The sequence below is a fragment of the Panthera uncia genome (genome assembly GCF_023721935.1).
Source record: "Panthera uncia isolate 11264 chromosome B3 unlocalized genomic scaffold, Puncia_PCG_1.0 HiC_scaffold_1, whole genome shotgun sequence".
Classification (NCBI taxonomy): Eukaryota; Metazoa; Chordata; class Mammalia; order Carnivora; family Felidae; genus Panthera; species Panthera uncia.
Window position 1 is genome coordinate 39,523,076 of NW_026057582.1, and position 26,962 is coordinate 39,550,037.

General features: G+C 35.9%; 1 protein-coding gene across 8 annotated transcripts in view; it reads right to left on the reverse strand.

Annotated features, from left to right (window-relative positions):
• Positions 1–26,962, reverse strand: part of LRRC9 (leucine rich repeat containing 9) — a 141,077-nt gene that overhangs the window by 26,265 nt on the left and 87,850 nt on the right. For 7 of the 8 annotated variants that reach the window (XM_049611501.1, XM_049611503.1, XM_049611502.1 and 4 more), the window contains 10 exons: positions 26,141–26,275; positions 24,519–24,696; positions 22,272–22,492; positions 20,687–20,809; positions 16,401–16,531; positions 13,844–13,952; positions 13,022–13,161; positions 9,114–9,250; positions 4,345–4,562; positions 363–431 (listed from right to left, as the gene is read on the reverse strand). In XM_049611501.1, coding sequence (XP_049467458.1) covers positions 363–431; positions 4,345–4,562; positions 9,114–9,250; positions 13,022–13,161; positions 13,844–13,952; positions 16,401–16,531; positions 20,687–20,809; positions 22,272–22,492; positions 24,519–24,696; positions 26,141–26,275 — 1,461 coding nt within the window. Of the gene's footprint in view, positions 1–362; positions 432–4,344; positions 4,563–9,113; positions 9,251–13,021; positions 13,162–13,843; positions 13,953–16,400; positions 16,532–20,686; positions 20,810–22,271; positions 22,493–24,518; positions 24,697–26,140; positions 26,276–26,962 lie in introns of those variants that run through there. The other variant, XM_049611505.1, reaches the window with a different exon arrangement.

Genomic DNA, 26,962 nt, shown 5'->3' on the forward strand with positions numbered 1-26,962 from the left:
AACAAAAAGAGGTTAGAGTGGGAGAGAGCCAAAGCATAAGAGACTGTTAAAAACTGAGAACAAACTGAGGGTTGATGGGGGGTGGGAGGGAGGGCAGGGTGGGTGATGGGTATTGAGGAGGGCACCTTTTGGGATGAGCACTGGGTGTTGTATGGAAACCAATTTGACAGTAAATTTCATATATTAAAAAAATAAAAAAAATAAAAAAAAATAAAAAAAATAAAAAAAATAAAAAAAAAATAAATTGTGCTTGGATAACTGTCTATACATATGGGAACAGATAAAAAATTCTCACATATAAAAATTAATTATATACAACTATAAATAAATTAACTGATAAATTATAAAAATAACATACTCACTGGATTGCCATAAACTGTAAGCTCTCTGAGAGAAGAGATACCATCAAGTTTTTCCAGTTCTGTCATATCCTGTTCCAAAGTTAATAAGTTATTATTTGGTTAGATCCAAAATCTTCAAATATACACTGATTTGAAGTAATCATATGTAAGTGTTGGACTACAGCTAGCTCATGGCTGAATTCTCCAAAGTGAGCTTGAGTGACAAATCCCGTAATACTGATTAAGGACAGATCTATATACAATTAATTCAAAATGCATGATTGGTAAAGACAATATTCTAACATGGGATATAGGCCATATAGCAGCACTTGCAAGAAAAGACCAAATTTCTTCTCAGAGAAGTTATGATCTAAGGCTGAGATTATAGTTGGTTAATTCCCCAGAGGATTGACCCAGAAGTGTGGAAAAGAAGGTGAATCCAGTCTAAATAATTTTAAACACACCTTAGCCATAAAGGCACATGTGATACTGAATGGACTGCATCCTGATATATTTTCTGGGAGTATTTATAGTTGAAAAACTATTTTTCTGGTTGAATGACTTGTCTTCTGTATGGATGGGATTATTTAACATTGTCTATTTATTATTGGTGAAACTTTGTGAGTATATTTTAAGTTTTGCAAAATTATTTTTTATATGCTATTTCTGTAAAAATTTAGGCAACAAGCTCAGCTTCAGTTTGCTGCTAGTTTATAGTAATAACATAAAGTTATTGATATGCTTCTATTCTTATTTGGATTGACAAGTAGACATAGCCAATTCATCTACTAACTATAAAAACATTTAGACCTATTTTAGACCATTTGGAAGTAGAATTTGACTACAGTGATTGATCTTTTCAATTTTGATCATAGAAGTCTCATAAATTTAGGAGGACTTTGGAAAATCTCTGACAGTCAGTTATCTATAGAGATATTATGTATTTGACCCACAGGTAGTTCCTATTTGTGGAAGCAAAGCATGACTGGAAAGCATAGAAATATGAAAAGTCTTTTTCTCAATCATCTTCTCAAATGAAACAGAGTATAACAGTGTTTAGTAGTGAAGTATTTCTAATCAAAGATGTCAAGATATTAATATGAGAAACAGAGTGTTAAATATGTGGATGATAATGCTGGTGTAAAGATATATCAAGAAAACTAATATGTTCATAATTGGGAAAGAGGGCTAATGGCTTCCCATTTATTTATTTATTTATTTATTTAATGTTTATTTTTTTATTTTTGAAAGAGGGAGCATGAGTGGGGGAGGTGTAGAAAGAGAGGCGGACAGAGGATCCAAAGCAGGCTCAGAGCTGACAGCAGAGAGCCTGTTGCAGGGCTTGAACTCATGAACCATGAGATCATGACCTGAGCTGAAGTCAGATGCTCAACATTAACCAAAATATAATGGTTGTTATCTTTTGAGTACATTCTCAGAATAAGCACTTATGGCAATCATACTAATAGCTTAGGTAGCAGCTAGTTAGGCTCAGATTGGGGCCTTTCATTTAGGGCAAGAAATAGCAATGGACTATTTCCTAGAGTCATTTCCAGCTTCAGGTGATTACTGGGATGTTTAAAAGTAGACACGGTTGTCTGATGCCAGATAGGGGAGTCATTTAGACACAGGAATCAACTAGGACTGTAAAGCTGAATTAAATAACTCACATTTCAGTTGTGTTTCTGGTATTTTACTTGCAAGGGCAGGACTACAGGCAACAATTTTCCAAATCTACATTATGGGTCATGATGGCTAAGTGAAAAGCTTCACACTAGAATCTGTTATCAAGGATATGCAGTTTATGAAAGATTTTAAAGTAGGTTAAGGTAGGGCTGCATATACCTTCATTTGAAGTGTTTTCCTAATTTTTCTAAGCCTTTTCCCTTCTATTCTAGAAGTCTTTATCAACCCAAGGGTTGATCTGATTGCCCATTTGTAGAAGTTGATGCTGGTGTCACCTACCTATGTTGGTACGAATACAGAGGAAAAAAATCTCTCCCCCAAAGAAAATCTGAATGGGGAGTTTACAATTTTGAAGAACATAATATTTTCAGTTAAACAGAATCTCTAACTTAACCTTTTTACACATCTCAGTTCATTTTTCCCAGCTGAATGTATGTTCATGTTAAGGTACTGTAATATTAATAGAATAAGTTTGATGGTAAAATGATCAATCTAAGTTCTAGGAAAAATACTATTTCAAGAATAAAAATAAACAAAAGAGGACTGATCACTAAACAATCAATACCCCTTCACTCGGTGACGTATGTATAATTTCCCATGGTTTATCATATAGTTTGTCCATTAGCTATATTAAATTTTGATAAAAAATAACCTTGACTGGGCATTATCCTGCCTGAGTTACTAGAGAGGAAGTTGTTACAGTAACCATTCTGCCATTCATTCATTCCTGTAGGGATTTAGGAGGGTGAGGAGGGGGGGGGCACAGATACTCCTGGGAAAAAGCAGGATCCCTGGTCTCATCTCTCTGTTATGCTGATAAATAGCTGTGCTGTCAAATGGACCAATGATATTTACTAGGAAAAAGGTCCTTATTTATGAGATGCTCTTAGCAGTACCTCCCTGGTTAAGGACTGCTTAGAGCAAATAAACCTAAAAGTATGGAATTATCAGGAATGGCTCCCTATAAAATATCATATAAGCTCAAGTATAAAGTGGAGGTATTTCATAAATGAAACACTCCCTTGTTATAAGAGATCACTCACACAAAATCTGTCACACATAATCTCCCTTGGAGACCTTATATTTCAATGTAAGCTAGACAGTATGTAGAAAGAAAGGATCTGACAAGCCACAGTAATGTCCCAGACCCTGTGTATCCTTGAAATTATTAGTAAAGCTTGAAACTGGGTATGATCTGATTCATGTTAAGTCTGATATGACAATCCTTTGTGTCACTTCAGTTGCTATTAATGGAAAGATTTCCCATAGGATTGCAATTTTCCCAGTTTAGATTTCCTCTGAATAAAGCTTTGCAAGAATCATTGCCAGTTTGGAAGGCTTTTCTCAGATGAATGTTGTTTGAACCTTGATAAATTAGTTGTATGCCATTTTTCTCTGTATGTATATTTCCTAGTTGCTGTGTAGAAAAGGACAGTGCTCATGATTTCCTTCTAGCCTTGAACAGGCTTTTATATCACTATAGAAAAGACTTTCTAAACTGTAGCAAGTAGAGCCACAAACAAATATTGATTGCATAATTACTATGTACCAGGCACTATGCTATATACTGATCAAATGTGGGGAAGATATACTTGGTCTCTGTTCTTGGCTGACAATCCACATTTTATTTTGTCTTTGAGGTTGTCTTAGAGGTATAGGCAAAAGCAGTAAAATTGGTAAGAGGTGGGCTAACAGATCATCACCAAAGCACTGAGAGAAATGTTAGGGCTGTATAAGGTTATATATACCTTCAACCCTCTTATCTGCATACTGTGTCTGGGCAGAGAGTCTGGTCAGGCTCACTGGGACAGGACATTGGAGATAGGTTGGAATCTGAACAGGTAAAACTAAAGCAGGACCTTACATAAGAAAGTCTTGAGTCAGTAGAGATGGAATATTAAAGTCAGGTCAAGGTCCATTATCAGGAATTGAGTCAAATATCAGGTAGACCAAGGACATATGCCAAGTTTAAAGAACCAGAGGAAGTCTGGGATTGAGATGTGGAAATAAATAGCTTGGAACAAGAGCAGTCAAGAACAAAAGAGATCTCTTAGAACTGCTGGAGGAGCCTTAGAACATTTAGAGCTAACTTGTTTTTAGTAGGTGGATACATGTAGGGTTGGTTGGGTTTAAAATCTAGGAGCAGAGTGGACATCTTTGCATCACAGACTATTTATATGTCTCCGCTTCATAGAGTATTTACATGGCATATAAATGATAAGTAACACAGTAGCAAAGTTTTCATTGATGTGTTTGGAAGCTTTATGTTCAGAGGAGCTAAGTCTTGTAATTTCATAACAAAAAAAAAATATGTTACCTGGATTTTATTATATCCTAGGAAGAGTTTCTCAAGTTTTACCAAAGATTGTAGTTTGCTCAGCTCTCGTAGTCTGTTTTCTTCCAGATGAAGTGCCAACAGAGAACTTGGTTTGGCAAAGGCACTGTCATTAAATGCTCTGATGCGGTTATGGTCCACTACTAATTCTTGAAGGACTACTAAATTGTCAAGCCCTTCAATTTGACTGATTTCATTCCCTGAAGAAAGAGAAGTTATGATAATGTCAAGTGAGCCCAAACTTTTTGAACAAAGGTCTACCTATCTTCACTTAAATATTTTTTATCAAATGATTTTTTAAACAGTAAAATGCTAAAAAGAACGTATTTCCAAGGAGAAATAGAAGTGCAGTTTGTGGGAAGGTAGCATTATCATCAAATAACATTTGCTAAAATTTTTCCTTTACGTTTGAGAGATCAAGATGTGAAGTATACGATGTACTGAATTGACCCAATCTGTCTGTTCAGTAATTAAGTGCTAAAATAGTTGGTATTGACAAAAGTAGATGTATAAAAGTACTGCAAAAAAGCACTGCAAAAGATATACTTCTTGAGTATATCTGATTTTTCTAATGGGTATTCAAATAGGTGTATCTAAATATTTTTTAAAATAAATGAATTTGTTGTGTTAAGTTGGAAGAATAAACCTTAATTATGCGGTTATTTATTTCTCAACATATTTTTGCACCACAGCCACATTAAAAAATTAAAAATGAATGAAACATTACATTCTATAAAATCTCAATCCTTTACAACCCATTATTTCTACTGTAGCAATCGATAGCTTTGTAAGTATTAATAATAATGATAATGAGAGGACCCTTGACTTGACAAAATGCTTTTAAATGTGTTTTCTACTAGAGTCTCAAAATGGGATAGGGAAAATATTATTTTTTAATAATCAGAAAACTGGGAGTCAGAGGAATTAAGTGACATGCACAGGGACATAAAAGTGGCAACACCAGGCCTGACCTAGACCTTTTACATTTTAAGCTCAATGCTGCTTCTATTATGCCACACTATATTTCATTCACTGTTCATCTTCCTTGTTTGTTATGGGATGAATTGTGACGTCCTCCCCGCCGCCCCCAAATTTGTATGTGGAAGTCCTAACCCTAGTACCTCAGAATGTGGCTCTATTTGGGGGTAGGGTCTTTAAAGAGGCAGCTACGGTCATTGGGGTGGGCTCTAATCCAGTATGACTGGTGTCCTTATAAGAAGATATTAGGACACAGATGCACATAGAGGGAAAACCATCTGAAAAGAAGTCATCTAAAAGCCAAAAAGAGAGGCCTTCAGAAGTGACTAACCCTGCTGACATCTTGATCTTGCCCTTCTCATCTCTAGAACTGTGAGGAAATAAGTACGTTGTTTGAGCCACCCAGTCTGTGGTGCTTTGTTATGGCAGCCCTAGCAAACTAACATATGACTGAACGTGTGATTCCATGATGTTGGAATTCTTCTTGAAATGTAACATATTTCATTGAATTTAAGACAATAACAGTTGTCAAGATAGGTCAGTATTTTATGTATACTAAGAGAAAAAAACTCGGTTAGGTAAACTATGACATGCTATCCATTAATGCATGGTCAGATTTCAGATATGTTAAAAAATAAGAAGCAGGTGTCTCAGAATTGGTGAGCTATGGCAAATTTACCTTATTTTGTTCTATTCTTTAGAGAAATTTATAACATCACAGACTTCAATAAAATTGTTCACAGAACTAAATCACAGACTTTGAAACTTTACCAGTGTCTTGCTTGTAAATGAAGTTTATGTAAGTCAGATAGAGAAAAGAGACTCAGTTGTGTTAATATATTACTTTCATGAAATTATGCATTTAGACTGTCACCTTTGATATTTTGAGGCCAGTGGTATAAAAATCATTATGGGATAGCTTCAAGTACTGAATAATGTCTGCCATAGCATACTTTTGGCCAGGATTCATTTTAGAAGGCTCATTAAACATATTTAAGAAAGAAAACTCCCAAACTATGCTGAATGTGATTTCAGGGATCTTACATTTCTTTAACTAGGAACATTAACCATTGTTTGAAAAACTCACGCTTATTCAACTAAATAGTTATATTTTAGAATAAATTTGACTCCTAATCCTTAAGATTCTAACTTGCTACCATACAGCCTCACTCTGCCCTTCCCCCAAGATTCACCTTCCTCATCTTCTTGCAAATTTAACATAACAGGTGAAAGTTTGGTTCATAATCTCTCTCTTGTGGACCCTGGCCAGGCTTCATCTTATCATTGCTTTTATTTGTGTACTCCCTTTGATTGATCTCAGAATCATCTCCTCCTGTTCAGTCTTTAACCTAACTCACCTCTTTATAAACCTCCAAATATGCTCATAACTTCACTAGCCACCTTCTGACCTCTTACCTGCTTTTTAGGGACAAGCTCCTCAAGTATGCAACCTCTGTTATCTTCACTGCCCATCCAACCACTTCCCTCTACATTGTTTTCACTTTGATTATTGCTCTTTGCATGTTTACAAATCTGATCTGACAATTACCAATGTTGTTCTTTTTGTTTAATCCAGTTTCTACATTCAGTATTTTTTTCAAAGACCTTATTCTTCCTATCATTTGACTTTGAGGCTGTTCATCCTTTCTTTTTCTGATATTTAGAGTTTATATTTCTTGGGAAATCTGGCTGGCTCAGCTGGTAGATCATGTGACTCTTGATCACAGGGTCATAAGTTCAAACCCCACGTTGGGTGTGGAGCCTACTTAAAAAAAATGGCCTAAGGTCTGCATTTCTTGGTTTTCTTTCAACATTTCTTATATGATTGCTTTACTGGGTCTTATTTCTCCAGCCTTCTTAATGCTGGGTCAGGGGATTAGTGGGATGTATATAAGGGGAGGGGGTGTCTCCACATCTCTTTTGGCCTTTTATTCTTTCTCTGTGTTTACTTCCTAAGTAAGCACATACACTTATGACTCCACTTGTCACCTCCTTTGGTATAATTTTTAGTCTTGACTTGTGGTCCATTACTACTGCTTGAGAAAGTTTCCATTTTTACATCTCAAAATTGTCATAACACAACCTGATCACCTTACTACAAAGTAGCAGCCTTTCACAATGACTTTATCTAGCTTTAGTACCTCCTTTTTCCCAGTCTCCTAATGAAATCATGAAAACCTCTTGAACTATTTTTCATCTCCTTATATGTTTAATTAGTCAGTGAGTCCTAATATTTCCTTCTTTTAAAATGTATTTTGGAGTCACCTTTTACTCACCCTTCCCACTGACACGACTCCAGCCCAAACCCTTACTATGTCTTTTGTGTGGATAGAAAATGCATGTGCTTTGGAATCAGACAGAGCTGTGTTTGACACCATTCACTGGTGAAAACCATTAACTAGTGCAAACTTAGGTAAATCATTTAACCCCACTGAGATTCAATTTCTTTTTTTGCAAAATGCATATAAAATTATTTACCATGTTGAATTGCTGTGTAGATTTTGTGAGATAATCTATGCAAACAAATACTTTACCTAATGACCCAATTAATGGTAGCCATTATTGTCAGAGTCAACTGCCTCACCTCCTGCATAAGGCTGCTCCACTCTGATTTGTCATGCTAGACACAGCAAGAGAACACACTCCCTTTTATATTCTTAGATTAAAATAAACTTTCCAGGGCTAGGTTGTTTGCTTTTTTTTGTACATCAGTGTATCTTAAAAAATTTGTTATTGGTGTGCTCAGTTTCTTGTTCTTTTAAGGCTAAGTCTCCATGGTCTTGAAGCAACTCATAAGCACCTTTGATAGGCAAAAAGATGCATTAAATTTTTAAAAATATGATCTAGAAAAGCCTGTCTTTCAGAAAAAAGTTACCATACTCAGATCAACTCTACAGATATCTTCCCACATGTCTCAGTGATGGATCCTCCAACCTTTCTTCTGTGCCATTAAATAATTATTGTTAGACTAATGTTTCAAACTGTTTTTTTCTTCTCATTCTACTTTTCTAAAGATTTACAACTCTTACTCATTTTCAGTTGCAAAATGAGCATTATACTTCAAATTGATCATGTTTAGAAGCTTCATACCTCTCTCAGAGAACTGCATACTCTGTTTTTATCAGGTTGGTCCCTTTTCAAGTGTTGGTCCATAGACACCACAGTTGTGCTCTTGTGACTCTTCTCCCCACTACTTGCAAAACTCTTGGTCATGTTCACCTTCCATCTAAGTTCTATCAGTCTTTCAAAGAGTCCCATATATGTTTCAATTTCTCTTTTCTCTAACCTTATTGCGCTTAAATTAGAAATGCATAGTTACTCAGAACTGATTCATCTTTCTTTCAGTATATTGCCACAGGTAGATCTTAAATTGCTTTAGAGCAATGATCTTATATATAATTAAAATAATATAGTGTTTCTGTATATTTCTTAGTGCTTAGCCCAATTCTGGGTTTAATAATTACTTGTGAATTTCTCACTGGTTACTTTCTATTGGTTTTTTAACCGAACTGTGATATAAAATAAATTATGATGTAATACCATATATAGTGCCAGCACATTGCATTTTCTAGGGCTACAGATGCAGTATTCTCTAGCCCTAGAATATTGCATTTACATTATTTATGTAAATAACCCAAGAAAAACCCATTAGCGATTACTAAATATTTTTGTCAATCTGTTTTGCGTAAATGTTGATGCTAATATTTGCATATTAAAACAGGATTACCAAATCAATTTTTAATAATAAACACACTGACAGTGTTGCTACTCACCTTGTAGAAAGAGGAATTTTAAATTTCTTAGTCTATTAAGCTGTAGCTGAATTAAATTACAAATTCCATTATAGCCCAAATGAAGAACTTCTAAACTATGCATTATTGGAGGCAAATTTTCACTGTTTGTTGTATCTCTGAAACACACATGTAAGTTTGAGCCCATAAACTTAGTTTCAAACAAGCTATATCATAAAAAGTCTGATATATACTTACTATAAGTTGAAGTTTAAAAAAATTTACTAGTATATCAGAATTAAATAATATTATCTTTGTATTTTATATAATGATCACTTTTTATTCTTAAAATAAAAACTATTTTTATATAGTAAAGACAAAGTACAGAAAGAATTACTTGAAATGAAAAGGAAATGCCTGCACAATCAAGCAAGAAAAAAAGATGCATTCAGATTGGAAAAGAATAAATAAAACCATCTTTATTCTCAGATGACATGATTTTGTATTTAGGAAATCCTAAGGAATCCACCAAAAAACTATTATTGCAGTAATAAATGAGTTCAGCAAGATCAGAAGATAAAAATTAATATTAAAAATTAACTGAATGTCTACATGTCATCAATAAACTGAGCACGAAATTAAGAATTTTACTCACAATAGAATAAAAAAGAACAAAATACTTCAGAAGAAATTTAACAAAAGCAACATAAAATATATACACAGAAAACTACAAAACATTGCTGAGATAAATTAAAGATCTATATAAGTGGAGAAATATTCAATGTTTATTGATTAGAAGGCTCAATGTTACTAAAATGGCAGTTTTCCTCAAAATGATTAATAGATTCCAGGCAATCTGCATCAAAAATCCAGCAGATTTCTCCCCCCAGAAAAAAAAAAAAACCATCTTATTCTAAGATGGTTATTTATAAGGAAATGTGAAGAACTCAGAATATCCAAAACAATCTTTAAAAAGAACCAAGTTGGAGGACTTATAATCTATGACACCAAAACTTTTAAGTTGCAGTAATCAAACCAGTCTGGTACTGGCAAAAGGAGAGACAGATCAATGGAATATAATTTAGAGTTCAGGAATAAACTTTTACAGTTGTGGTCAATTGATTTTCAACAAAGGTAACAAGACAATTCAGTGGGAGAAAGGGTAGTATTTTGTTTATTTTTATTATTTTATTTTATTTTATTTTATTTTATTTATTTTTTTTGGGGGGGGGAGAGCACTTGCATGGGCAAGGGATGAGAGTGAGAGAGAATCTTAAGCAGAGTCCATGCCCAGCACAGAGCCCGACTTGGGGCTTGATCTCACAAGTGTGAGATCATGACCTGAGCTGAAATCAAGAGTTACTCGCTTAACCGACTGAGCGACCCACATGCCCCACGGGTAATACCTTAAAGAAATAGATGTCCACATGTAAAATGATGAATTTAGAACTAACATTTTACCTCATAACATGCACAAATGTATGAGAAATGTGTCCTGAATGTAAAAGAAAAAACATAAACCTTTTTGAATAAAACATGACAAAATCTTTGTGACCTTAGATTAGACAAGGAGTTGTTAGATACAACACCAAAATCACTATCTGTAGGAGAAAAAGTTGGTAAGTTGGACTTTATCAAAATTTAAATTCCTTTAAAAGACACCATTTAAGAAAATGAAAAACCAAGTCACTGACAGAAAATGCTTATAAATGAATGGGATACCACTTCAAATCTACTAGAATGGTTATAATAAAAAAGACAATAACAAGTATTGGTGAGGATGTGGAGAAATGAGAATCTTCATAAACTGTTTTCAGTAATGTAAAATGGCGCAACCACTTTGGAAACCAGTTCTGGCATTTTCTTTTTTTTTTTTTTTAATTTTTTTTTTTTCAACGTTTATTTATTTTTGGGACAGAGAGAGACAGAGCATGAACGGGGGAGGGACAGAGAGAGAGGGAGACACAGAATCGGAAACAGGCTCCAGGCTCTGAGCCATCAGCCCAGAGCCTGACTCGGGGCTCGAACTCACGGACCGTGAGATCGTGACCTGGCTGAAGTCGGACGCTTAACCGACTGCGCCACCCAGGCGCCCCCAGTTCTGGCATTTTCTTAAAAAGTTAAACATGAAATTACTCTATGACCCAGAATTTCACTCTGGTTTCTACCCAAGAGAAAAATACAAGTGCTTGCAAATACTTCTACACAAATGTTTTAGCAGCATTATTAATACTAGCCTCAAAGTATAAACAATCCAAATGTCCATCAACTATTGAATGGATTAACGTCATGTGGCAGAGCAATACAATGGAATACCTAACATATTCAGCCTTAGAAAGGAATGAACTATGAATACATGCTGAACCTCAGAAACATTATGCTAAGTGTAAGAAGTCAGATACAAAAGACTACATATTATATGATTCTATTTATAGGAAATGTCTAGAAAACACAACTCTATAGAAAATGGATTAATGGTTTCTTAGAGCTAGAGGTGGGAAAGGGAACTGGCTGCAAATGGACAATGATGGATATTTCTGGTGTGTGATGGAAATGCTCTAAAAGTATGTTGCGGTGATAGTTGCACAGTTACAAACTTAGTAAAAATTATACACTTAAAATGAGTGAATATGGTATGTAAACTGTATTTCAGTAAAGTTGTTGAAAAATACGAATAGCCCCCAATATAAATGATGTGTATAAATGAAATATTCATTGCAGTTTTGATCAAACTAACCACAAACTGGAAACAACCCCATGGCTCATCAATAATAAACGAATAAAAAAATAAGATTATTCTGGGGATTTTTCTATCTATACCCTCCATATTTTTTTGCTCTCACAGATTAACAGATGATTATATTGTCTTCGATCTTAATATATCCTAAAATAGATTAAAGAACACAAAAAATGGATAAACAACTGTCATATAATCTATATGATGGTATACAACACAGCAGTAAAATGAAATGAATTACTGACACTTGCAACTACATAGATGAATCTCAAAAGAATTATGCTAAGTGAAAGAAGCCAGATACAAAAGACTCCTTACTATACGATTGTAATCATATGAAATTTTAGAAAAAGGCAAAATTATAGGGATAGAAAGCAGATCAATGTTGTTTCCAGGACCTAGGGTGTGTGTGGGGGGGGGGGTGGGGGGGAGGGTATTATAACAAGATACGAGTTTCTGGGATGGGAATAGTTCCATTGAAGGAATGGTTACGTGACTGAATACATTTGTCAAAACCCATGAAACTGTACACTTAACCTGGAGAGTTTTATTATATGTAAATTATACTTCAATAAATATAGATGAAAACACTAGGAATGCTCTTCATTAGGATAACTGGAATGAAAGTATTTTGTCTTGGATATATATCTTCACGTTCTACCAAGAATGTGTAGGAAGGTGGGAGGTATGTCCTCATTTTCTTTATAAAGTATCTTTTCCATTGGTGCTGGGGCATTAAGTGACCAGGTGAATTATTTAGAAACACAAACAAAACAAAAGTTACAGGAAACCTAAGTTCATGCTACTGGGTAAGGAAGGAGTTATTTTGTGGGGTGATGAAAACGCTCTGGAATTAGATGGAGGTTGCATTGTAGTTGTATAACTTTGTGTATATACTAAAATAAACACTGCATTGTACATAGAGTGAGTGTTATGCTATGTGAATTGTATCTCAATTTAAAACACATTAATCATACAACATTGCTTCATTTTCTTTTTTTATATAATGGGTATGAAATGTTGGAAGCAGGGAAAAAGCAATGACAAAGGGCTATTTTGAGTATCTTTTTATTTGTGACATTTATTATTGGCATGTAGCTATAAAATAAGTATCAAGTAAGAAAAATGTACATTACTGCTATCACTAATGTGACTTACTGCTTTTTAAACTCGCAACAAAAATTGTATATAATTGTGAGAAAAAGAATAGTACCTGTTTATTTTTGAAGTTCCTTGTTGTCCATAGCCACTGGAAGGCACTTTCTGGTAGAGTAGCTGTCTGTTGGTCAAGTGAGTCTGAGGTTTTAGTCTGGGCATGATTGATTCAATATGATTATAGTTGAGGCATAAGACCTACAGGAAGAATACCTTATTAATCAGATGTTCAAATATGAATGCTGTATATATATCTTTAGTTTGAGATTATCAACATCCTAAAAACTATTAAGATGTAATGGATTATACAACATAATATAATAATATATCAGTGTTAAAATGGTACAAATGGTCTGTATTTAGCTTTGAATGTGTTTTTTTGAATAATATGACTTGCTAAGAAATGACAATATTTCAAATAAATAATGGAGACCCCAGAAAGCTGCTCAAGCTTCTCAATCTGCACTCCTGATTTCTCCAAGCCCGATATAGATGAAACAATTGTTTAGTTGGAGAGATCACCACTTCCCTATGTTTAAAAGGCTTTTGTAGATGGCTCAGCCAAAGCTATAAGACAGGAGGCAATAAGGCTGCTTTGAGAACCTTAGTGTCCTCCAATTTCATTCCATACCCACACTGTAGAGGCACCCTTCTATCCCGTCTCCTACTCAGAGGAAGATTTACTGCTTATAAGACAATCACATAAAACTGCGATCAACCACAATAATTTTGGAAGTAGTACTTTCTCTTGCTTGGTGAAAAAAAATTTTAGGAATAATTTCTTTAATAACACAAAAATATATTTTAACCCAAAGTAAATAAGATTACAACTCACACTGAAAACCTTGAAAGAAAAAAGTAAAATCTGTGAGTGACTCACCTTCACATTAGGCAGATAGATTAATCCACTGAATGAGGTGAGATTATTGTTTTGTAGATTCACATTACATACATTTCTAAATTGGTCAACTGGAATCAAATCCACAGTTCTGAATTGAGATAAATACATTCATAATTTTGATAGGAAAATTATATAGGTGAATCTTTCATGTACAATCCCAAAAACATGAAAAAAATGCCTCTATCTGACAAGTGCTATGAAAAATAATTGCCTTAGTGTAAAATGAATGGGTTAAATAATTGGATAAATACATGTTTTTGTTGGACATTTATGTAAGAAAATGACACAGAATTTGAATGCTTTAAAAACCATGTCTATTACCACATAAACATAGCACTATCACAAAGCAACTTTTAAAGTAAACATCCCTATTTCTTTATAAATTTACATACATATTCATGAAATTGTAGTGAAGTTGATATAGTAAATCGTAAGACTTTCAGGTTATAAACTGCAGAGGATATATGTGAAACACATTATTTCTGAAATTCCAGGAATACATTAGAGATGGGAAAGAAAAGGGGAAAGAAAGCAGGTGAGGTCTTTGAAAAAAGAGTTTTCTGTGCAATCTCCTGAAAACTTTTATGGCATTCCACTTTGCAAGAATGCTTTGGTAGTTAAAAATATGTTTGATTCCTAGTCCATGGCTTTCTTGGTCCTTTGAGCCTTAATAGAGAAGAGCATAAGGGTAAATTATGTTACCCTAACTACTTTTATTTATTTATTTATTTATTTATTTATTTATTTATTTCAATATATGAAATTTATTGTCAAATTGGTTTCCATACAACACCCAGTGCTCATCCCAAAAGGTGCCCTCCTCAATACCCATCACCCACCTTCCCCTCCCTCCCACCCCCCATCAACCCTCAGTTTGTTCTCAGTTTTTAACAGTCTCTTATGCTTTGGCTCTCTCCCACTCTAACCTCTTTTTTTTTTTCCTTCCCCTCCCCCATGGGTTTCTGTTAAGTTTCTCAGGATCCACATAAGAGTGAAAACGTAACTGTCTTTCTCTGTATGGCTTATTTCACTTAGCATCACACTCTCCAGTTCCATCCACGTTGCTACAAAGGGCCATATTTCGTTCTTTCTCATTGCCATGTAGTACTCCATTGTGTATATAAACCACAATTTCTTTATCCATTCATCAGTTGATGGACATTAGGCTCTTTCCATAATTTGGCTATTGTTGAGAACCTAACTACTTTTTTAAACAAATCCTAAACCCTGTAGTTACAATTATGGCATACTTTTATCCATTAATAAATCATTCATTCAACATATTTTAATTAGTATTTTCTAAGTGCAGACAATGTATTTGGAAAAGCTGTAACAAATATGAAAAGATACTGTCTCTGTCCTCATGAAATGGGATCCAGAAAAATTAAAATAAAAAAGGAAAAATGATATAATAGAGTTAGATGTAATAGAATATTAGGGAGAAAAAAAAACCTATCTGGGGAAGTCAGCACACAGTGGAGCCTTCAAATGAGCCTTGGAGAATTTATAAGCATTTGTCAGGCAATTAGAAAAAGAGTTCCAGCTAGCAGAACAAGCATAAGCAAAGACAGAAATGTGAAACAGCATCTTGTGATTGAGATTAAGGAACTAAAATATTTTAGAATTTCTGGAGTATAAAGAGTAATGGGCAGTGAAGGTAAAGGTTATAAGAGATACAAATAGAATGAGTCTTCTATGCCATACAAAGGGATTTTACATTTTACTATAGACAGTGGAAAGCCACTGAACAATGTTGAGAAGGGAAGTGACCTGATAAAACTTGCATCTTAGAAGGTGGTATGGATTTTCAGGAAAGGTTATATAAGACAAAAACCCAAAACTATCAACAAGAGAGTTTCTAAAATAGTTCATTTCCCAACCTAGGCCAAAGGTAGTGACTACAGAAAGAAGAGGGGAATTATGAGACATACTTATAATATGGACTCTGTAGAGCATGGAGATCAATTATAAATGGAGGACAAAGGAGAGAGAAATGACCTTTAGATTTTTGGCTAGGGTGACAACAGATGAATGTTGTCTTCTAGATGCTATCTAAAGAGCAACTGAATTTTCAAGTAAAGAGCTCAGGTTTTGGTTAAATTTAAAGGATCATCATCACAAATTAAAATTATGGCTAAAGATGTCTGTGAAGAGTGCAGAATAAGAAAAAGAGAGGAGAGAAAAGGATTATTTGCCAGGAGGACAGTGAGAAGAAGAACATCAGAAGAATGGTAGCTTTAAAAGTCAGATTTCACTGGGTTAAACTCATATGTGAGGAGCAAACCTAGTCTATTCTAATTTTAAAAGCTTAGTTATTAGAGAAGAAGACATAGAATGTCTTAGATTGCTGACATTTTAAACCATAGTGTGTGATAATGCACTTTAATGAGTGGTGAAATTAGCATGAGATTTTGAAGTAGGGAAGATGATTTTCTGAATTATTAGTTATATTTGGATAAGGTGAATAAAAACCTTAGATAATTACAATAATTGCATATTTAATTATATCAAAAAGCATATAATAAAATGATTGCACCTGATGGATGATGAAGTCCAACTGAGTTCTTGCATTTGGGTGAAGTTTGAATGTCCTTGTCGTTCTGCAATCATGTCAGAAGTAAGTCTGCCACCAAACAAGTCTTTTGCACACTCAGTCTCTGGTGGTTCCTACATATAAGGACATTTAGAAAGTGATGTCTTCTCTTACAGATGACTAAATGATATTAATTCTTTGGTTTTAGGTCAAAATGGAGTGGACTCACTTCTCCCTATTCCTCCTACTAAATACAGCAAAAACTCCTATACATTATATAGAAAATAAATATAAGGAGACTGAAAGGCGCAGACAAGAAGGCAGACCAGCTAGGGACCTTGGGACTGAGGAATGATGCTGTGGTGAGTCCGCTGGTCTATTGTTGTGATTTATCATAAGAAATATATATTTGGCCTTTATCCACTGTTCCTGGCCTGGCCATATGGTTAGGCAGAAGAGCAGTGGAAAACTGGCCTATTAAAAGATGCCCATATGGGGCATGGCCCTATGGAAATTTGAGGAGTACATTAAAGTAGGACACATTGATGCCCATCAGAACTCCCTTCCAGGTTTGAAAGGTGATTGGATTTGACAAGCAGATATCCCCATATGCTCACTTAAGGTGGCCACCTGGGTTTGTGAAATAGGTGAATACTGGGGGTCTACAGCAATGCAGAGATGGACTGAATCTAGACATCTTTATCTTGCACCCTCTGAGGCACAGAATACCAATAAGAACTGTTTTGTCTGCCAGCAAAAGGGACAGAGACTGCAGATGGCCATGTGGCAGATTTCCCTCGTGGGAAGACTTTGAACAAACTTGGCAAGTCAGACTCATTCTGGTAGCCCTAACGGGCTACAAGAGAGTCTTGACAGAAATAGATACTGACTCCGGACTGGGTTTTGCTTACCCACTGGTAAATGCAAATGCTCAGAGTGCTGTAAAAGAACAGAGACAGAAGATATCATGCCAATTTAGACAGCTGACTGTTCTTTCTTCAGACCAAGGAGCACACTTGACAGCTCATAATGTCCAACAGTGGGCAGTAAGATATCCTACTCAAGAGTAATAGCTCGATAGAGAATTGGAATGGGCAGTTAAAACGTCAGTTGTCTAAAGCAAGAAGATAAAGTATGAAGGGCTGATTTATATGCCTTTACGAGAGTGCTCACACTCAGCGTGAACATGAGTGGGGCTAAAGCTATCCCCAGTGGATAGACTTCTCTGTTTTTCTGGTGGCTCTGGGGAAGGATGCTGGTGTGACTATGCAATCCTTGCTAAGGGAAGGTTATGCTCATATACCACTATCCTTTTTATTTTTCTCCACATCACCTCAACTTTTATTTCCTACCTGATCAGGGACTGTGGCTGGAAACAGGGATGATTCCTAAGCAAGAAACTACAACTATGTTTTTAAACTTTATGTTAAAATTCTTAAAGGCCTGATGGGGGTGGGCTTTGTCTTCACCCCATCTGGCAAAATTGGGGTTAACAGTGAATGTTAGTTGTATTGTCTGGGGGGCAAAAATAGCTGATCAGTCCTGCACCTGTATAATCTCACCCCATCTGACTGAGGGGGATGCACTTACTAGACTAGTATTGTTGTCTGCAATCTAGGCCAGCACAGTGGCCCAGCCTATTGTCCCTTCCAAAGGGGGAAAATTTGGGTATAAATGGAGAGAAGGAGAAATAGCAGTTATGGGTAAAGAAATTAATAAGTAAGTTATGTAATGAGGGAAATCCAATGTTACATTAACACTTCAAAAGAGGCTCAGAGCAAGAGATGATATTCTCTTTGTCTTTTTTAAATCTTTGTTTAGTTATTTTGAGAGGGGGGGGCGGGGAGAGAGGGAGAGAGAGAGAGAGAGAGAGAGAGAGAGAGAATCCCAAATAGGCTCCATGCAATTAGCAGAGGCCGATCCCACGAACTGCAAGACCATGACCTGAGCTGAAATCACGAGTCTGATGCTCAACCAACTGAGCCACCCAGGTGCCCTGATAATGTCTCTTAAATAATTATATCAGTTGCCTGAAAAGGGGAAGCTGTGTTTTCTGATACCACTCCTGCTTGTGGAATCTGAAAAGGTATCCAATGAAAGCTTGCAAATCTGAGTGGCTTCACCCTGGGAGACATTTTCATATGATTACAAACTGGATAATGACTAAATGAGATTATAGTAATATGACAGTGTTTTTTGAATTTTATGATCATTTTGCTATAAATGATAGGATCAAAAATCAGGGAATGTACTATGATAATGTGATTTATAGTAATAAATATAGGGGCACCTGGGTGACTCAGTCGGTTGAGTGTCCAACTCTTGGTTTCAGCTCAGATCATGATCTCACACTTTGTGGGATCAAGCCCCATGTGGGGCTCTGCACTGAGCATGGAGACTGCTTGGGATTCTCTCTCTCTCTCAAAATAAATAAACATTAAAAAATATACAATAACAAATATTTATTTGGTCTTCATCCATTGTTCTAGGCACATAGCTCCTAAAGCCCTTGTGATTTCCTATATAAGAGACATAGGGGCATGTTTTGCTATAATATTTGGTTTTCTGACACCAGTTCCTGAAATTGCTTCAGAGCCATAAAGGTGAAAGCAGTGTCTTGTTATTCATAACAAGCTCCTTTCAACGACACCTGAGTTCATGTTAAAGGGTATCTTTTAGAAAGTCCCTAAGGATGGGGGCTGTTTTCCAGGGGAGTCAACTACAATTAGAGGGTTGGAACTTTCACTCTTACTCCCTGACCTGTGGAGAAGGGAGAAGGGCTAGAGGTTGAATCAGTCACCAATGTCATTTAATCAGCCATGCCTACATAGTAGAGCCTCCATAAATACCCCAAAGAAGGGGCCTCAGAAAACTTCCAGGTTGGTGAACACGTGGAGGTGCTGGGAATGTGGTTTGCTCAGAGAGAGCATGGAAACTCTATGCCCCCCTCCTGTATACCTTGCCCTATGCATCTCTTCTATCTGGTTGTTCCTGAGTTATATCCTTTTATAATAAATCCGTCATCTAGTAAGCAAATTTTTTCCTGAGTTCTGGGAGCTGCTCTAGCAAATTCATCAAACCCAAGGAGAGGGTGATGGGAACCTCCTATTGATAGCCGGTTAGTCAGAAGCATAGGTACCAATCTGGACTTGTGAAGTGGGGTGGGGCAGTGCTGGGGGATTGAGCGTGTGGGATCTGATCCTGTCTCCAGATACATAGTGTCAGAATTCAGAGAATTTCTCATATGTGGAAAACCCACACATCTGGTGTCAGAAGTGTTGTGAGTATGGGGAATTGTGAGAGTAAAGGAAACACATAGATGTGGGTTTTCCTTTACAACTGGGTTTTGTTTTTGCCTCCTATATGCGGGACTAGGTGCTGGAGAAACCAGAAACCCAGAAATGCCAACCAGAGAAAACAAAAATTCACACAAATGCCTGTTCTCTATAGTCAAAAGAGTAGGAAAGGGGAAGCCTAACAAGCCAGAAAATTTTTAGACAAGAGAGGGTCTACTCCAGCCAAACCCATGGCATAAATTGTGGTCCCATCTACACCTGTAAAAGCAGATGGACGCACAGTCTTCCACTCTTGTCCTAGTGTAATAAGGCACCTCTCTATCATCCCCCTGCTGAGCAAGTGGCTTGGATCTTCATCCTCTCCCAGCAGTAATGCACCCCCTCCCCACACACAAATGTTACTAGAGAATATTTGGGGAGCCTGTTCCATTTCCACACAGTAATAATGGCAGAGCATTTATGAGTCAGTGGAGGCCAATGGGCAATGTGAGCTTAGCAGTTAATAAAGCACATGCCTTCAGGTTGTCAACAGAGGCCAGGTGGGGGAGCTTGGACTTACACCTTCCATCTGACAGCAACATCGCCTTACTTATGGTTTACTAATAACACTGACATACCAGTTTTTTGTTCAAATATATTTTGCTTAAATATTAACAACTGTATTTTTCTAGGAAATAGGGAGCTGTTTTTAGGCCCAAGAGAATGGTAGAGCTCCAGAACAGATTTTTCTGTCCTGTCCCTATACTCTTTATTTTTGTCAGGCATCGAATTCAATGGGTGCAAATGTAAGCAATATCTTCCCTTTTCTGCCATCTCAATTTAGAAGAAAATTGGCTAAAGGAGAACATTTAAAAACCCAGATCAAAAATGTGCTTTAGAGACCTAAGTCTGAGTATCATACTAGTGATAAGGCAATGTTCAAAATGATGATGGCCAATGGATATATAAATATGCAGGCTGGACCAAATGCTGTGAGTCATAAAAACAACTTACAATGGAGATTCCATCCAAAGCTTTCAGTTCTGGAAGGTGAAATATTACAAACAACCGGTAGTTTTCTTGATTCCATACAATAATGTTTCCATACATGTTGAGAATGACCAGGTTGCATAAACCCTGGGTAATAAAAACACATAAATTTAAAGATATATCTATGTATCTCTATCTCTATGTATCTATCCATACACATATACATTATGTGTATTACTCCAGCAAGATTTTTCCCCTTAAGAGTTTAACTACCCTGGAATTTTAATATTCGAATTACTCTATCATTTCTTAGTGATTACAGTACTTTAAGTACACATTTTATTGCAAGAGTTATCCTTTCAGAGCAGTAAGTTTTAATTTTGTACAATATTTCAGTGATATGTGATACATGATCAGAATCTCTTTCTTTTAGCACACTGCTGCTAAATATATTATCTATCAGTGGTAAAGACTTGGAGGGAACTTTGCTAAGTTTAAAATAATATACTTTGTTTATGGAAGAATGGCCTATTAAATAGTATGCATGTGTGCATATAGATATAGTAGGAATGAAAAATACTGCCTTCTGATAAGGGATAAAACCCATGTACTTCTATCTTGAGAGAGTAGCAGAATTCATCTTAAGGGAAAATGTGTTTTTATTAGAACATTTTGATGTGTCTTTGTTGTGCAGGAACGGCCCGGAGTAGATGTGGTTGGGAGAGGTTAAGACAAGTGGGAGTAACACTATGTCTCACAATGTAAAATGGTTTATTTTGTTGCTGCTACCATTGATTTGGTTGTCTCTGCAGCTTTAGAAGAAGTAGTTATATTTGTGGAATAGGATGGGGAGAAGGCTGAAAGTAAGGAAAGACAGGAAACAGACATAAGTTTTTGGTAGGAGATCAAGCCCTAGCAATATGATATCAGCAAAAGGAAAGAGGCCATCGTGAGAATCCCAGTGGTAGGAAATGGCCATTGAACTTTAGAAATAGTTAAGTCACACAATGTATTTGAAGTGAATTCCTATTCTGTGCTGTAGTAAACGTCCATTTTATTCAAACCTTTAGGAAAGCCTTCAAAACTTCAGTTATACAGTAGTTTTAGACGTTTCTTTGGGAGAATTAAAGAGGACAAAGCTGGGCAAAGTTGGCCAGAAAGAGTTGGGAGTCTCCAGTAAGAACCAGTAAGTAAGTGAGAAGTAATCAAGAATTCCTCTGAGAACAGGAAATGTTCAAGACTTACTCCCCAACCGGTTGAGGAGTCCTTGGAAATACTGAGAAAGGCACTAGTTAGAAGGGATGGGGCTTGGGTATTTTATTCGAGTACTAAAAAAAAATTGTCCTAGTAGGTTATCAGTTTGGGGACATGGTTACATATACATATGTTTTTATATACGCATAAATTGAATGCAAATACATTCAGTAAACCTTGTTATTCTTGATTTTTATTTTTTGATTTTGATTTTATTTTTTTATTCTTGATTTTTATTTTCTTTACATTTTTCTGTATTTTCCAAATCCTATACATTGAACATGCATTATGCTCATAATATAAAGAAACCATACATATTTTAAAAAACAAAAACATTACCATCTGAGATAGTCACCTTTAAATTATAGATCTCCTGATTGAGAGCAATATAGTTATTGCTTATGTATAATTCAATCAGAGTAAAAGCTTTTTGTAAACCACTCAATGAAGTAATTCTGTTGTTCTCAAGAGAAAGGGAGTGAAGATGAAGCATGTTATCAAAAGTATGTTTTTCCAGACCATTGAGAAGATTATTATTTATGCTGAGGCGGGTTAATTTAGTCAGCTTGGAAATGCCTAGAAAAATAAGCAAATTCAAGAAATGATTCAGATAGCACTGAAAAGTTAGTTTAAAAAATAACTGGCTGGCCATTTTACTTTTTCTCTTTACATTTTCTCTTTACAGACTCTATAGTACTATCATTGTTTTGACTTTTAAGAAGGATACAATGTGTATAAAGTCCCAGCTAATATATTAAATTCCAATTTTGGATTTCTATGTAGACTCAGTCTTCCTAGGTATTAAGGGACTGTATTATGTAGGAAATATTGAATTTCACTTTCAAATAACCTTCAAATTATATAATTAAGATTTTCACCATCACAATAACACAAAGCTCAAAATCATCACCAGCCCCCCATTTTAAAACATTAAAGGTAAGGGAGTAGATACAGCACTTTGGAAAGTATTCCTCATTGTGGCATTATTTGTATTGAAAAGAACCACTTGGCCTAATTCTACCTTTGCATGCTTAAAACTACTTTAAGACAGAACTTGAGAAAATGCCACCTCTCACCACAATCTAACCCCTAAGTATGCTATATGCTGTAGGTATTTTGCAGATAGTATAGTGCAAGTTGAAAGATGAGAGAGAACTTTGGAGTCAGAGTTGGTTTCAAACGTAGAACCACTAGATTTGGGATCATAAGTATATCATGTAAAACTTTGTAACCTCTGTGCCTCATTTTCCTCATCCATAAAAAGCACATACTGAAATCTACCTCTAAGCGGTTATGGAATTAAGTGGAATTGCATTTGAAATATGTCAGTTATAGCTTTTGGCAAATAATTGGTTCTCAGGACATTTTATCCATGCTGGCCTTTCACACCAGCCTTACTCATGGGACTATGCAAGCTGAGAGTAAATTGATCTAGGGCAAGTTGGGATAACACTATCACAGAAAAAATCCTTAGATGGACATTAAACTTATCTGTGTCTGGAAAAAAGAAGAGAAATATTTGTTAAAGCTTAGTGAGGTAAAACTATCGTCTCTGAAAAGTGGGTAATAGGAAAAATATAGGTTGGAGGATTCTTCCCTTCAGTGGGCTGATGGGTGGAAATAAAAAGGAAACTGGAAACAGTTTTCAGTTACACATACAAAGGAAAACTAACACCCTATTTTGTGAGAATGGAAGAGACTAGTGATGGTTCTAAAGAGAGATGTCTGAGCTACCCCCAGGTTTACGTAATTCAAATCTACAAAGGAGAGGCCTGTGAATCTATATATTCAATAAGCGTCCCAAGTGATTCTTACGATCAAGCAGGTTTTATAAGCAGATTGTTAAGAGCCATCAAAATAAAATATAATGAATGTTATACACACTGTTTTTAAAGATATCTAATACTTGCTTTTGCATATGTAATTTTTTGAAATAGAATATTCTACTTTTATGGAAAAGTACACACATGTGCTAAAAATAATCCAGCAATTCAAAAGTGAATAAAGTATAAATTAAGTCTCTTTTCTAGCCGATGGAAATCATCATACAACCAGAAATATTCTATACCCAGATAAATGTGTATATTTGTGTGTGTGCGCATACCCAACATTAATTAGTAAAGCTGCTTCATTGTACTTTATGTGGATCCCTATAAAAGGTGATATAGTACATTTGATAACTTTCAACCTCTAGTGAGTAGTTTTCATTTTTGTTGAAATCTTCAAATTTCCAAAGGTAATCTTAATTCCATACTTTGAAAAATCAACTGGGCTGCTTTATCTTTTTCAAAAGCACACCTCATTCATTCATTCATTCTCATTCAGATACTAATTACTTTCTAGTTTGTAATGTGCTAGGTTTGGTTATAGGTGGGACAGAGGAGAGGAGAGAGAAGTCAGAGCTGAAAGTCAGCTAGCTGGGCTCATTACATATAGTGACTGGTCACAGATCCCACTAGTAAGTGTTCGGAACACTCTGCCGCAAACCTTCTTGGAACTTCTGTAGACATCTTCCTCCTAAAAAATTCTGTCCTCCACATTTTCCTTTTTGGCTCTTGTTAGTTAAGCATTCATATTTTAAGATTTTAAAATTCTCAGATACCTTCTATCTTTGAGATACAGTTTCCATCTAACGTGAGTTCTTCCAAGTTAACACAGGATTCCAAGCCTTCTATTTTAGTGAGATTATTGTTGCTGAATGACGCCCATTTCAAATTTTCCAATTTTTCTAAATTTGTGATTTCAAAGAGATGTTGCCCATCTAAATTTAAAGCAGTTATCTGTAGAATAATTCACATTTTATGTTACTTCTGACTCGGTATCAATAAACTCAATGTTAAAAAAGGCTAACGAAATCATTCAAATAAGTAACAGCAAAGGAATTCCTTCAGGGGCTCAGGGGCAACTAGGTGGTTCAGTCTGCTAAGTGTCTGACTTTGGCTCAGGTCGTGATCTCATGGTTCCTGAGTTTGAGCCCCACGTTGGGCTCTGCACTGCTTGAGATTCTCTGTCTCTCTCCCTTTCTGACCCTCCCTTGCTCACTTTTTCTCTCTCAAAATAAATAAATAAACTTTAAAAAAAAAAAAAAGAATTCCTTCAGGAACTGAAGACATTGTGAAACTTACAAAAGGGTAAAATTTGACAAGATTATAACCCCAAGAGGGACTTATATGGTCTTATGGACACTGTGCTGTGTCAGATTCCCCTGCAGTGAAAAACTTGTCCCAGCTGCTGAGAGTGCTGTGGGCAGAAAGATTTCTGCTGTCAGCTCCTTCAGGGACAGCCTCAGCTGCAGAGAGCTGCCTTGCGCAAGGTCATGCTCCTTCCCAGTTTGGCCCAAATCCAATGATGGAAGGATATAAAGACCTGGCCATCTCAGCCCAACTTGGGACAAATTTAAAGGGCCATTCTAATTCCAAAACTCGCCGTGGGGTCAGGCAGAGCTGTCACTGGGCATGCATCACAGCTAAATGTCTGTATATATCCTGTCATAAAATAATGCCATTGATTTCTTCCCTTTTCGAGGGTCAGCTTCTCTTAACCCAGTTTCAGTCTTTGGCAAGAGGCATAAGGATGCTCTGTGCAACAAAAAGAAGCTGTTGGTGCTCTATCCTTGGCTGAATTGTGACCAGTTCCCCTAGTGTCATGCCAGAATTCTTTATTTCTTTTACCTTGTCACCCAAAATTTTGGCTTGATCTCTGGTTCTGTGCTCTAAAGTTTGCTTGCTTATTTTGATACATTATCAAAATCTACCCTTTGGTCTTGTAGCATACACTTATCCTAAATCTCCAGCTCTATGGTGACTGCCATTAAGGCCTAGTCCCCATGACATTACCACTCATGACTTGACGTCCCTGTTTAATTTTAATTTGGCTCTTAAGTTTTCTGCTCCTTACCTATCTGTGCCCTCTTTAAGACACATGGACCAAAGCTGATTAAAAATCAAGTGAAATTGGGGCGACTGGGTGGCTCAGTTGGTTAAGCGACTGACTTCGGCTCAGGTCATGATCTTTCAGTTTGTGAGTTTGAGCCCCACGTCGGGCTCTGTGCTGACAGCTCAGAGCCTGGAGCCTACTTCAGATTCTATGTCTCCCCCTCTGTCTACCCCTGCCCTGCTCATGCTCTGTGTCTCTCTGTCTCCCAATAATAAATAAATGTTAAAAAAAATTTAAAAATCAATTGAAATTAAGCTTTTATATTAGTTAAACAGAATTAATTTTTACCTTCAAGTACCAGTTCCCATTCACATGTAAATGTGGTCCCAACTTTGAAATCTGTGTCAGAATTTTGGCAGAAGGCCATATACTAAGTGTCCGTGGTCTCTCCTCTTTAGTACTAGAATGCCGTAAGAGCGATAACTAATAAAATAAAAAACACATGATGAATAAAGGAAATGGAATATAGAGGTTCATTTATATATAGTTAAAAGTACTTTTTCCTTGCTGAGTGGCACAATGAATAATTTTAAAATATGACATTTTCTTTGCCTTAAAATGTTCTCAATATCTAGATATATTTCACTTTTTGTTTTAGCAGACTGTTAGAAAATAATAGTTATAAAAGATTGCTATAATACAAACACCCATATAGTCCATTCATTAAACAAGTTTCAGAGCTAGAATATTTCTCCCACTCTGGAAGCTCCCTGTGTGCCCCATCCTAATCCTTTTCCTCTCCTTCCCCTCCAGAGCCATCACTCACCTCATGTGAATCAACCAATGCTCCACAATCTCAAATTTTGTATCTACCATTCATTTGCTTTATTTATAGGCCTATGTTTGTGCCCATAAACAATATATCATTTAATCTTACACATATTAGAACCTTTGAATTGAATAATTGAATTGAATTGAATTGAATAATATAAATGTATTCTTCTATGACTTACTTTTTTGCTCAACATTGTGTTCGTGACATTCATCTAGGCTGCTGCACGTAGCTGTAGTTCATTCACATGTCATTGCTGTACAGTATTTCCTTATCGATTCTCCCATCAGCGAACATTGGGGCTGATTTCAGTTTTGCACACTGCTGTTATGAATATT